Genomic DNA, 12,735 nt, shown 5'->3' with positions numbered 1-12,735 from the left:
TGCCCGGCCGCCCCTTACCTTTGTGCCCGCTGAAGGCCCCGTACCAGGAGAGCGAGAGCAGGGCGCAGAGGCAGCCGAGCAGCAGGGTGAGGAAGGTGCCATTGCGGAGCCTCATCTCCTCCTCCGCGGCGGCGGGGGAGGCCGCATGTCCCGGGCGCGGCGCGGCCTCAGCCTCCCGGGCCCCGGCCCCGGCGAGGAGCGGAGGCGGCGGGGCAGCCGCGGTGGGCGGGCGGGACTCGCCTCCTCCTCCTCCGCCTCCGCCCGCTGCCCTCATGCACTGGCCGCGCCCGGCCGGGCCGCCAGCTGCAGCGGGATGGGGCTGCCGCGCGCGGCCCCCGGAGCAGGGAGGGGGCTGCCGCCGGGGAGGGGAAGGGGCGGAGATGGCACCGAGTTAAAGGAGCCGCGCACATGCTGCGGCCGGGCGGACGTGCAAGGGAGGCGGGGGCCGATGTGCGTGTGCAAGGGCACCGCGCGCCTTTCCGTGAACAGGTGGCGGCGTATTCACGCGTGCACGCGCAGGCAGGGCCTCGTGAGTGTGCCAGGGCGTGCTTGTGTAAACGGAGCCCTGTGCTTGTGCGAGCTCCTGGGCTCATATGAGCGTGCGAGGGCAACCGTGTGCATGATGTGTGGGTAAGTGTGCACGGAAATCTACGTGCAGATGTGTGTGTGTGTGTTACTGATACACAATAAACAGCGGGATGGTAACTTCTAACGCTGCCCCACAAAAGGCAGGCAAAGCCCTTGCCCGTTGCGATACCTAATCACTGCAAGGCAGGTGAATGAACGGGGGCAGGCGACCGGCTTTGGGGATTTATTTCACTGTCTGAATAACGAAAACAATAATAATATTAATACACAGCGTCTTCTCCCATATGCAAACGGGAGCTTCCCTGCAATAATCCCATTTGGGGTATTTTCTCTCTCACTCTTTTATGACAGGTTTCAGAGTAGCAGCCGTGTTAGTCTGTATCCGCAAAAAAAAAACAGGAGTAAATATGATTCCTTGTATTAAGTAATGCAACATTGGATAAGACTGCTAACTCTTATTCATTAGTCGCTGTCCTGTTTGTTTTTCCTTTTGATTATTTATATAATAGTGGTTTTTAAATAGCTGTATGAAATTATATTCACTCTGCAATAGCCTTTTAACACTTACATTTCAATATAAAAAGGAAAATTATGAAACACCCAAAACAATGAAAGCAAATACTTTCACAGCTAGCGGGTAAATAAACCATACATCTAAGTTGCAAGCATCTTATTTACTGCCTTAAATCACTTTATAGTGCCTCATTCTTCATCTTTATTAGTATATTCAGTATGTCAATATTTTTACTTGGTGTCAGCTTTAACATCGATGTAATTTTCAGCGTGTGAAGCTGCACAGATGCTGGGGATATTATATTCAAAAGTGTAGCCTTACTTTTCATTAGAGAACGCGAAGGCATGCTCACTTTTGTGGCAACTAAAACGTGCTACATGTTGGGGTGGGGGGAAACAGGGTTATATCCTACAGATTTTTTCAGCCCCACTGTATAACGGAAAAGCCTGTATTATCTACATTAAATTGCCCCCTCAATTCATCTGTGAGAACATGTCCTTGATAGAGAAGCTTTCGGAGTGAGAGGGATTATTTTTTCTGTTGTACTTAAAAGTTTTGGGGAAACGTTTTACGTGACAAAATTTAAAACGTCATTTTAGGGGCGGGAAATGTTTATAATACAAACACAGACATACGTTTAGCTGGAATAGTGCTAGTAGCAAGCAACACTATACAAAAAAAAATACTGTATCATTAGTAAAAAGAACAGGAGTCCCTGTGGCACCTTAGAGACTAACAAATTTATTTCAGCATAAGCTTTCGTGGGCTACAGCTCACTTCCATGCATCCGAAGAAGTGAGCTGTAGCTCACGAAAGCTCATGCTGAAATAAATTTGTTAGTCTCTAAAGTGCCACAAGGACTCCTGTTCTTTTTGCGGCTACACCTGTATCATTAGTATACACCTGAAAGCCTCACAGTGGCTCGTACCTGCTAGCAGAAGGCAAAGAAGATACATTAAAGTAAAAACACTGCATCATTGGTTGCATTCTGTGTTAATCTGAAGCAGCAGCCGCACAAAAAACAGCATGGATTTTTCCTCTTCCTGATATTTCTAAAGTTTGATTGCAGACACAAAATGCAATGGAATGGAAGTGATGTGTCCGGATGGCCGGCGCTGGGTTCAGGCAAGCCAGCAGCGCCACCTGCTGTTTCCACCATGGCTTTGAGCACCGGAGGGAGAGAAGAGAGTGAGTGATATTTGTGGAGTCACTGACTATTCTATTTCGGAAACGGAAGTTAAGAGGTGGCCTTGCGCTACCTGGCTATGCTGATGGATGGGGTCTGAGGAGGAGAAAGAGAGAATGCCTGTGGGCTCTTTTGTAAGGAAGTGGCTTTCAACTATAACCCCATAATCAAACATTCCCAACACTTGAGAGATTTGGAATCTAAATCCAGATCTAAAATTGAATTTTTAAGCTGATCCCCACCTCTGTAATGGGCCAAACCAAGACCCTGGATCCAGACAGCCACATACTTTGTCAGAGAAAGGGGGTATCAAAATACAGATTTCAGATCTGAATTGTGTATCTCTCTCTGGTCCTTCTCTAGATTGATATTCACAAAGCAGTGGTGACACAACACACATGTGTCTCCGCTGGGATGAAGGAGAGGAAATGGAGGAACAATGTGCAATAAAGACAGCACAATATATAACGGTTCAATCCTGTGTTTTCCAATAGGTTTAGTTCTCAATTCTAATGTTCTCATTTTGTAATGTTATTTTCCATCATAGGAAACACTAAATATTCCAGAGAAGTAGGATTAAACCCTCTGTGTCATAACCTAATTTATCACCCCTCCCACCCACACAATATGTCACCCTTATCATCCAAAGCACATTTCTGAGTGCTTTCTCTAGCTTTCTCCATAGCTCATTGCACTTAGTATGAAACTGAAAATACACTGCAGCAGTGCAGAACAAAACAGCCTGTCATTGACAAAGGCCCTGCACACCAGAAAGATGTTTTATTACAGGAAGAATAACTAAATCATTATAAATAAATATGTCAAGGATTTAAGAAGGCAGTGTTTGACAACAAAGTGGGGGGGAGTAGATTGGCAGTCTTTGTTATGGAGCATGATGGAATATCTGCACTGATTCATGACATTCTGCACTGGTTTATAGTTGTTCCATAACTGGAATTGGAATTATGTCACAAGAAGCTGGCGCTCAGTCACAGCAATTCCCCCAAGGTACACAATATGGTCATGAAATTTTCATCATGGGAGCATTACTACACTTGGACAGATTCTCAAAAAATATATTTGATTAAAATTTTATGAGGTGGTTATGTACTGGTTTTTCCCCATATTTCCTTTCCCAACATTGACTTTTACCAAGATACTTCTGTGTAAATGTAGCTTTCCTATTTCTAAACTACTGATTCCTCAACAGGTACTCTGTGATGTGCTTGTTTACACAGTGATAAAACTACCATTCCATAGTCCTTACTGAGGCCTTGTCTACTCTGCATTTCTAGCCAAACACCTTTGTGTAGATATGACTGAGTCAGTGTGTTTTGGACTGGTGCAGTTTACCCTAGTTTAAAACTTACCTGATTCCACCAGCCTGATTTCATCAGCCTCCACTCCAAACCCCACTTTGCCTCCAGCATTTATAATGGTGTTAAGTATATAAAAAGGTGTTTTTAATTTATAAGAGGGTCACACTCAGAGGCTTGCTATATGAAAGGGGTCACCAGTACAAAAGTTTGAGAACCCCTGATTTAGTGGGTTCTAAGAATAGGTAAGTTTAATAGAATGATCATTCTATGTCAAGCAAGCAGCCCAGATATATGTAGCCACTGAAGTCCCTGCAGGTGTGCTTGGCAGAGTTTTATGAAAATTTTAATATGCAAATATGTCCTGATCAATGTGTCTTTGCAGGGCACATTTGATGTCATTTTAGCAAAGGCATTTAATCTTAGTTAAAGGAAATGGCATCTAATGTCTACGGAGAATAAATCAATGATGGATGAACATGGCAAAGGGAAGCTATTGCCTGGAAAAGCAACATAATTTGTAAAGGACTTGAAACTAGAAGGTTATAACCTCAAGTTGTTTGCCAAGCTGTTGACCAATAGTAATCAGATTTTTAAATGATTTGGTCTGTTTTTGTCTGTTTATATGGTCATTTTTATTATATTTAAATCAGCCAGGAGAGTTACACAAAGAATTAATTTGTCCCATTTTCTTTACTGCCGCTGAGCAAATGAATATATTGAAACTGATTTTGTTTGTTTGTAAACAAGGCTAAACAAAAGAAGCCTGATCCTGAATATCTTATTCACACACATAATGCTTACTTACCTGAGTCATTCCATTGACTTCATTGGTACTATTCTAGTGAATAAAGATTGCTCTTGTAAGACAATTGAGACATTAACCCCTAAATTCTGTCATCTCTGTGTTGCAAGTTCAAATCCAGTCCACATTGCCATTTAGTGAAATGTGCTTTACAGGAATGTGATAAGAGCTAATCTCATACCAAATACCTACAATTTTTTACTTGTTCTGTTCTGCGAGACAACAATGCCATGCAGATACCTTCAACCTATCATGTGAAATTATAACAGCTGGTATAGCCAGGAACCACACACCAGCAGCAGCGTTTTCACCTTCAGAAAATAGTTGAAACCTTAAGCCATACCAGGTCCTGTCTCCTGTATTTAAATATACATGTTAAACCTGGTAAACAGAAAGCAGTAAATATGTTTAGCTAGGGCCAAGGTTGAAAACTTGATGGGAAGAAAGCAGGTAAGGTCTGGTCGTGCACATGTCACTTGAGATTTTGTTGCCATCTGAGAGATCAAGAAAAAATACTTAATACTATTTAGTGCATCATATCTTATCTGTTTATTTTTACTTTTGTAAAATTCACCTATTACCTGTTTTGTGGGTATATATACAAACATTACTAATAGATAAATTAATTAGGGTCTCACCCCAGGATATAGGTCTTTATAATTTCCATAATCACACTTTTCCCTCATAAAGGCCTGAATAAATGGATGGTATTTATACCATACAACGCAGGTCAACAACACTTAGCCTGTCAAAAAAACAGGGGGAGTAAAGCAGTGTTGCCAACTCTTGCAATTTTATCATGAGTCTTGCAATATTTGGTGTTTTTCTTAAAGCCCTTTCCCCCATGCTCCTGAAGTCATGTAATTATATGAGATAATCAGCTTTAATTTTTCTTAAAAGGAAGATTCTAACTCTCGTGAATTAAGAGAAAAGCTTGAAAATATGAACTGCAAAGGCTCAAACTCCTAAAGGCAAATAAAAATAATTTTTAAAAAATCAGCATGATTTTTAAGCCAATCTAATGATTTCTGAACACTTAAGGTTGGCAATACAGAATACATTTCAGACCCAAGCCTGCAACTGAAAACACCTTGTCAGGTAGGTTGCCAGGCGTCCAGTTTTTGACCGGAATGCCCAGTCGAAAAGGGACCCTGGTGTGTGCTAACCAGGCTGCTAAAAGTCTGATCGGTGGTGCAGCGGGGCTAAGGCAGGCTCCCTACCCTGCCTGCCCTGGCTCTTGGAAACAGCCAGCATGTCTGGCTCCTAGGCACAGGGGCTCTGTGTGCTGCCCTTGCCCCAAGCACCAGCTCTGCAATTCCTAAATCGCAGCCAATGGGAGCTGCAAGGGTGGCACCTGCGGGACGGCTGCAGGCAGCATGCAGAGCCCCGTGGCCTGCCCCTCTGCCTAGGAGCCAGACATGCTGGCTGCTTCCTGGAGCCACCTGAGGCAAGCGCTGCCCGACTGGAGCCTGCACCCCGAACCCTCTCCCTCATCCCAACCTCCTGCCCCAGCCCTGAACCCCCTCCCACACCAAAACTCCCTCCCAGAGCCTGCACACCACACCCCCTCCCGAATCCCAACCCCTGCCCCAGCCCTGAGCCCCCTCCTCTATTCCAAACCACTCATTTCTGGCCCCACCCCAGATCCTGCACACCCAGCCGGAGCCCACCTCGACCCCCGCCCCAGCCCGGTGAAAGTGAGGGGGGGGTGAGAGAGCGATGTGGGGGGGTGGAGTGAGCAGCGGTGGGCCTTGGGGCAGGGCAAGGGTGTTCAGTTTTGTGATTAGAAAGTTGGCAACCCTATTCTCAGCAGCCAAGAGAGGTTTAAATCTAGAGGCTGTTATAAAGGTATCGTACAAATTAGGGATGGAAAAGATCTATTAAATCTAGAGATAGATTTGAGCTGCAATTTATATCCACAGTTCAACTTCCTCAAACCTCAGAGGCTTTTGGGTCCCTCCCTGGTTTTGCTTTGGCCCATCCCCCATTCCAGTTCAGGGCTGTTCCAGCCAGTTTATTTGCTGTTGTATAACTTTCCCATGACAAGTGACCTCACTTCCTGTTTATTTTGCATGTCAGTATGCTTGAGAGGCGGGTTCCACAGACTGTTTTACCACTGTATAAAGGTTCTTGAATGATCTTTAGAAAAGCAAAAACAATATTGTAAATAAGGCACTTAAAACTAGCCACATTTGAATTCTTTGATTTAAGGAGATGGCCACAGGTAACATTTCCTAAAGAACACACTTTGGTGTATATGTAAAAATATATATATATTTTTTTCTCGCTCTCTGGTTCTTAAGTTCTTATATTTGTATAACACTAAGAGTGTGCTAGGTGTGTGGTGTCCCCCCCTCATGCACATTCTTTTGTATCTTCTCCTATGTAGGGTGAGGAAAATATCTCCCAGAAGCTTTGTGCTTTAAAAAACATTTTATGATACTCCAATTAAAATTGGTGTTGACTGATGACATGTCCCATGTAAGACTCCTTTATTTCACAGCTATCCTTCAGGATAGGTTAACCTCAAAATATGAAAATAAGGCTGGCTGCTGCTTTCTCTCCTGCCTGTGACCTTGAGAGAGAAAGAAAATCCTTCTACATCCAGTTTTACATAGAGATTTTTTCTGATTATGGCCATTTACCTGTAGGACCCCAGAAGGCATGCAGAAGCAGATCACTGCATGAGAGCTGACACTGATAAGAAGAAAGCAGGAAGAAGAGCTCTGACACAACCCAACCTCACACAGCAGTGAGTAAACGTTTCAGATCTAAGCTCCCTGCTATCCCAGCCTGAAATATTCTCTCTGTAATATTATGAATACTCTAGGGTTAGGAGAAAGGACTGCCTCCTCCCAGGGAGCACAGTAATTATTTCTTAGACGCAGGAGCTGAAGAACTCTGATTCGAGCCTGGATTCTGCAGGCTGCAAATCACCCTATACTGACCTGCTCTTGTGCCAATGACGAAGCAAAATGTCTGTGTGTATGTCTGCGGGAGGGGAATGTTAGATCACTGATCCCAAGCATTATCTAATCCCCAGTCTACAGTTCCTTCCCCAAGCTTGGGGAGAAAGGAAAGTGATCATCACGGGACTCGACTCAGCTGAGTCACAGGCATCTGACTGAGTTCCTTTAAGTAGTCCAAGGGGGTCCCTCGGGGGGGTTCCAGACGGCCGACAGAAAATTGTGGGAAGATTTTATGTGTATATATTTCAAAGTTAGGAAAACTCTAGAGGAGCATGTTGACATAAAGAAGAAAGACAGTGACTCAGCCTAGGTAGTTTTTGGCTTTATGCACAGTTCCTGCTGCAGCTGATCTCAACTCTACTTCCAAGCTATCTGCAGTTCCCACATTTGAAAACCCCCCTTCCCCGCATTAAACTAACGTAGGTGGAACTGGTACCCCAAACACTAGCTCAACACCATGCAGAATACATCATGTCATCATCCTTGTGTGCACATAAACCCTTTGGGGCAGGATTGTTTTGATACAAGAGTCCCTGCTCAGCTGAAAAAGTATCATTTTTCCATGAGCATATGCATTCTGCTTAGTGCTTTACAAAGAAGAGATAGTACCTGAGCCAAGGAGTTTATAGTTTTGTACAGACATAAACAAAACAGTCTGGACACACACAGTACATGGCGAATGAGCCTGTGGTATAGGAATTGACTGATCACTTTAAAAAAGGCTTCCCAGTAGAAGGCAGTTTTTAAGCGGGATTTGAGGGAAGAAAAGAGGAAGATTGTAAGAAAGCTGAAACGCTTTTTTTGAAATGCTGAGCCCCTTCTCGCCTTCACATAGCTCCAGAATTGTAGATTTTCGTGGAATCAGATAGTGATCCTCTTCGAATGGGAAATCAGTAGTCAGAGCAGTCTTTTACAAAGGCTTCTAAACAAAACAAGTGTATCACAAAATTCTGTCCTATTAATCCCAGTCTTGTACACATATATACAGTACTTTACTCATCATCTGATTGACTGTAACCTCTTTAAGACTTTTAAAAGCTCCCCTCTGTCTCTTTTATTGTTTTCTGTTAGAGTTAATGCTTGTTCAAAAATGAAAACTGCAGCAATTTTCAGGGCAGGTGTCAACCTTATTTAATTACATTTTCTTCCTGGGCTTCTCCACCGAAAGCTTTCATGATAGAAATGCCAAAAATAGCATCCATAAGCAAATATAAGAAAAATTATCAAAGCTCATATGAACCCTAAGATCTCCAGGCCAACTTTAGCCATGTGTTACCCCAAAAGCTCAAGGAAAAAATATGCAAGCTGTGAAGCCAGAAATGTAAGGCCAAGGTTAATTATAGAGGCATAGACACAAGATCTTTTCCATTTTTATCATAATTCAGTCTAGTCCCAATGCAGGATTGTTCCCTACAAAATACCTTCTAAATGAGTTCCCATACTTCAGAGATACAATCAAAAAGTGCACAAACCTTAACATTTTCCTGTCTCTGGCCAAACATGGACAAAGACCCTAGAAGGAGCACTACTTTAAAAGCTCTTTGGAAGTTGTTCAGTTAAATAACAATATGAAGTGGACAGGCAGAACAAGACAAATGTTAGATGAAGCCCAGTTTAACTTCCAAAGAGATTTCATCTCTCGCACATCCACTTATTTTTCTGAAACACTCTTTTGTTCTCCAAAAGGAGAATAGTCTAGAGGGAGAGAGGACCTTCTAGTATAGAGAACATGAGGATTATTCACAGTAATAAGTGAATGTGTCAAACTCAGTTTAGATTCTTAGATGTCATCTTCAGTTAGCTGCGAAGTTCTCCACACATACACTTCTGTTCCTGTGGCAACAATTATGTGCAGGGAAAGGGAGCTTTAGCTGGATCAGATTCCGTATGAGAAGCTCTGCAGACTTTGAGGAGAAAGGACAGTGATATGGGACATGGGTGAATTACAGACAGATAAGATAGGCAAATAACAGTACCCTTTATGAGGCCCCAGAGTGCAAATTCTAAATATTTACCTTTGTTGTCATGTTTCAGCTAGGAAACTTCTGGAAGGAGCATGATGTCATAAACAGAAGACCTAGCATGACTCAATACACACCAATCAGGATAGGCAAACTTCCTCTGGCTTTTGGCCACCTTTCATATTTGCTAACTGAGTTAAAGTTCACACTAGCCAAATTTTAGATCTGCTTCTGTTTTTAATTTGGTGCAGCTCTTGCTTTTTATGGATGTATAAATTAATCTGGGAGACTGGAGCAACAGTATTTAGCACATCTGTGAGAGGGATGGAGAAGTCCTTACATCCCAAAAGAACTCTATAGGACAAACATTTGTGGAGGGTGAATAGGAATGGAATACACCTCTCTTTCACTTGTCTAAATACTACCCAGGTTTTTAATACCAAAAATTGTTAGTGTTTCTGTGTCTGAGGCCAGGTTAGTGCCAATAGAAAGTGAATTGATGTTCTGAGACCATTTCCTAGTAGGGACAAAGGTCCACCTTCACAAATAACACTAATTGGTGCCACTGGCAGTGTCAGCACAGAGACAAAGAACAGAAAGTACATATAGGCCTAGAGGTGAGCCTGCCAGGACATGACTGAGGTACACTGGCAAAGACAGTGTGGGGAGGGGGATCTTTGTATTGCTGGTGGATATGCCGTTTCTATTTTGTGGATAAACAAACGACTTGTCAACTCAATAACTTTCACCAACATTTTGAAATAATCCCAAATTTAATGAGATGAAAAAAAGGGAGGGCTAGTGGATTATGTCTCTGTTTTGACCACAAACTCTTTCATGTTTAGGATCATTATCCCCATGTACCTGTGTTTACAAACCTAGTAAAATGTTTCATTACAGACACAGCACTATTTACCTGCTCATGTGTTTAAACAGTAACTCATCATTTCAAGCCAGATCAATGGCCATAAAACATTATTACCAAGCAACTCAAGTGGTTCTTCCTAAGGCAAAAAAGAGCAAAGCTGTCTAATATAAAATTAAATATACTTAAAATAAAAAACATGTCATAATTAATTTAAAATCAACTTGTGTCTTCAAGGGGAGGCTGAATATACTGATGAGTCTAAAATATGTCTTTTTTGGTTTTTTTTTAATTCTTCATCTAAAAAAGAAATAAATCTTTCTCTTAACTTTAAAGAGCATTTAATTCATGACAAGGCCACTCAAGATTTCCCATTAGGTTAAGTATGTGTCACTAAAAATCAGGGAAGCAGGCCCTTAAGGCGAAACAAAATTAACACCAACTGGGAACCTAATACTCATTGATCCAGCTTTAATTATACTTGGAAGGTTCAGACAGCTTCTTCTGCCAGCTGGACTCTTATCTGACCTGATTAAAGATCCTGTCAACTGTATCTGATCTGCAAATATTGCTGCCAACAAACTTGGAAAGCTTGCAAACATCCTTCTTGATGTCAGCAAGCAGCTATTTTTAGGTCCCAAAAATCCAGATCCAGGAGAGATGATTAGAATAATTACTTAGCTACATTTACTAAGAGGAGGACAGGTATATGCTACCTATTGAATCTGAGGCAGATCTTATTAACACATTCACCTTCTGATTATCAAAGAGTATGGATTTTGGAGCCCCATTCCACCAACCACTCCATCCTGCCTATCATTGCTCAATAACATTATGGAAGCAACACAACCAGTCAGGGCTAAATGGTCTCAGATGCCATATCTACCATAGAGTGAGGTACAGTAACACTACTGTGTCTCAGTGCTGAAGGTCCTTGGATATCATACTGTGGCATAGCAGAAGTTATGCAGGCAGTCATGTCTCCACACCAGAGGTTCTTGGATGCTGTGTTGTAAAATGACAGAAGCATCAATTTCATTTTCATTCCTCAGTGTTGTAGGTTCTTGAATGATGCACAGATGTTGTTGTATTTAACTAACCAAGTTTAAAACCACTGACAAGCCTTGGATATCAAAACCAACTGGCAGCTGCTGGAGGGTGCTGAAGATTTGTTAAATCACTTTCAGGTGAACTGAATCATATTTCCATTACACTGAGACCCGAAGACATTAAATATTATCTGTAGTCACCGATTCATTTGAAGCTTTTATATAGAGCTTTAGAGTTTTATATTTTGATTAAAAGAACCCAACACCCTCTTGCTTGTCTCCTACACTTGGAACCATTAATTCTTTTGTGCTGGGAGACAGATTTCCTCAGCACATATATTGTCAAAAGTGGATTAGTTGAAATCTGAAGGTAGCATGGAGTTAAATAGCCCTGTTAAAGCAGAGTCAAGTAAAAAGAAACTGCTGGCTTTGTTGAGAAGAGGCAAAAAAGACTGGGATCTGGAAAGAGAATAAAAGGAAGAAAGATAAGAGAAAACCAGAAAGAGGAGAACACACAAGAGGCGTACAAGGATAAAAAGGCACTGAAGGAAGAATAATATGAATACAGTTCTAATGTACAGATTTCTGTATCTTGCAATTTGTCTCACTCCCTGTTGGTATTCAAAACACTTCAGGGAGGGGCAAGAGTCCAACACACAGCAGAATCTGTATGATATTACTTTTTGGGGTGAGCACAGTGGATTAAATAGCAAACACAAACTGTCCTTCATTATAACTGTCTCCTGTTTCATCAACAATAGACTTACGATGGATGGTTAGTAATTTGTACTAGTACAAGTAAAACAATAAGATAGCGTCACAAAAGGTAAACGAATAGTGTGAAGAGTGAGGCATACAACAGGTGTTTAAAATGCATTTTTTCAGAGCAGTACCGTCTATATTGTATTTGTATATTACCTAGCACAATGGGGCCCCAGTCCTGACCTGGTTCTGTGGATGCTGCCAGAACACAAATACTGTATTAACTCCTTGTCATTGATGTTGTAGATAAAAACTTCTTTTTCTAAAATATTCTTTTAAATCTAATTGCATCTTTCTAAATTGTGCTTTAGACTCAATGGGCCAAATTCATCCCCACTATATCTGTATTACCTTCAGTGGTTTTACAGTAAAGATAAACTATTGGCCTTAGAGTGAACATCAGTTTAATTCAGTCTCAAGTCCTGTGGTCTTTCTGACCACCTATAGAGCCACCTGCAAGCAAGACCTTTGTGTTACCTATTGCTCTTGGGGGGCCTGAACCCCACCCAAAACATCAGGTGGGCATGGGCAGCTAGTGCCAGGCAGGCCTTCCTCACCTCCATCTCCTCTGACTGGAGCAGAGGGGAAAGTGCTGAGTCACAGTTACCTATGGCTTTCACAAGGCGAGTTCCCTGTGGGCTGTCGCCACCCACGCGGGATCGGGTATCGCTTCCTCCCAGCACCAAGAGCCAACCCCCACCCCCCACGCCAGGCTCTAGC

General features: G+C 42.4%; 1 protein-coding gene and 2 long non-coding RNA genes across 4 annotated transcripts in view; 1 reads left to right on the top strand and 2 right to left on the bottom strand.

Annotated features, from left to right (window-relative positions):
* The window catches only part of MGAT4B (alpha-1,3-mannosyl-glycoprotein 4-beta-N-acetylglucosaminyltransferase B), a 105,657-nt gene extending 105,367 nt beyond the window's left edge, over positions 1 to 290 (bottom strand). The window contains exon 1 of one of the 2 annotated variants that reach the window (XM_039485727.1): positions 19 to 290. In XM_039485727.1, coding sequence (XP_039341661.1) covers positions 19 to 274 — 256 coding nt within the window. In that variant the 5' untranslated portion in view covers positions 275 to 290. The remainder of the gene's footprint in view (positions 1 to 18) is intronic. The other variant, XM_039485726.1, reaches the window with a different exon arrangement.
* A 6,214-nt stretch (positions 291 to 6,504) lies between these two features.
* LOC120369689 lies at positions 6,505 to 9,500 on the top strand. Its single transcript, XR_005583341.1, has 3 exons — positions 6,505 to 6,633; positions 7,061 to 7,161; positions 9,413 to 9,500. It is a non-coding gene; the product is annotated as an uncharacterized LOC120369689 (long non-coding RNA).
* Positions 7,788 to 12,691, bottom strand: LOC120369688. Its single transcript, XR_005583340.1, has 3 exons — positions 12,623 to 12,691; positions 11,091 to 11,712; positions 7,788 to 9,282 (listed from the first exon to the last, which is right to left on the bottom strand). It is a non-coding gene; the product is annotated as an uncharacterized LOC120369688 (long non-coding RNA).
* Positions 12,692 to 12,735: the final 44 nt, after the last annotated feature.

This window comes from Mauremys reevesii, linkage group 8 (assembly GCF_016161935.1).
Source record: "Mauremys reevesii isolate NIE-2019 linkage group 8, ASM1616193v1, whole genome shotgun sequence".
NCBI classification, from domain to species: Eukaryota; Metazoa; Chordata; order Testudines; family Geoemydidae; genus Mauremys; species Mauremys reevesii.
Note: the sequence above shows the minus strand (reverse complement) of the source record. Positions and strands in the feature narration are given on the sequence as shown.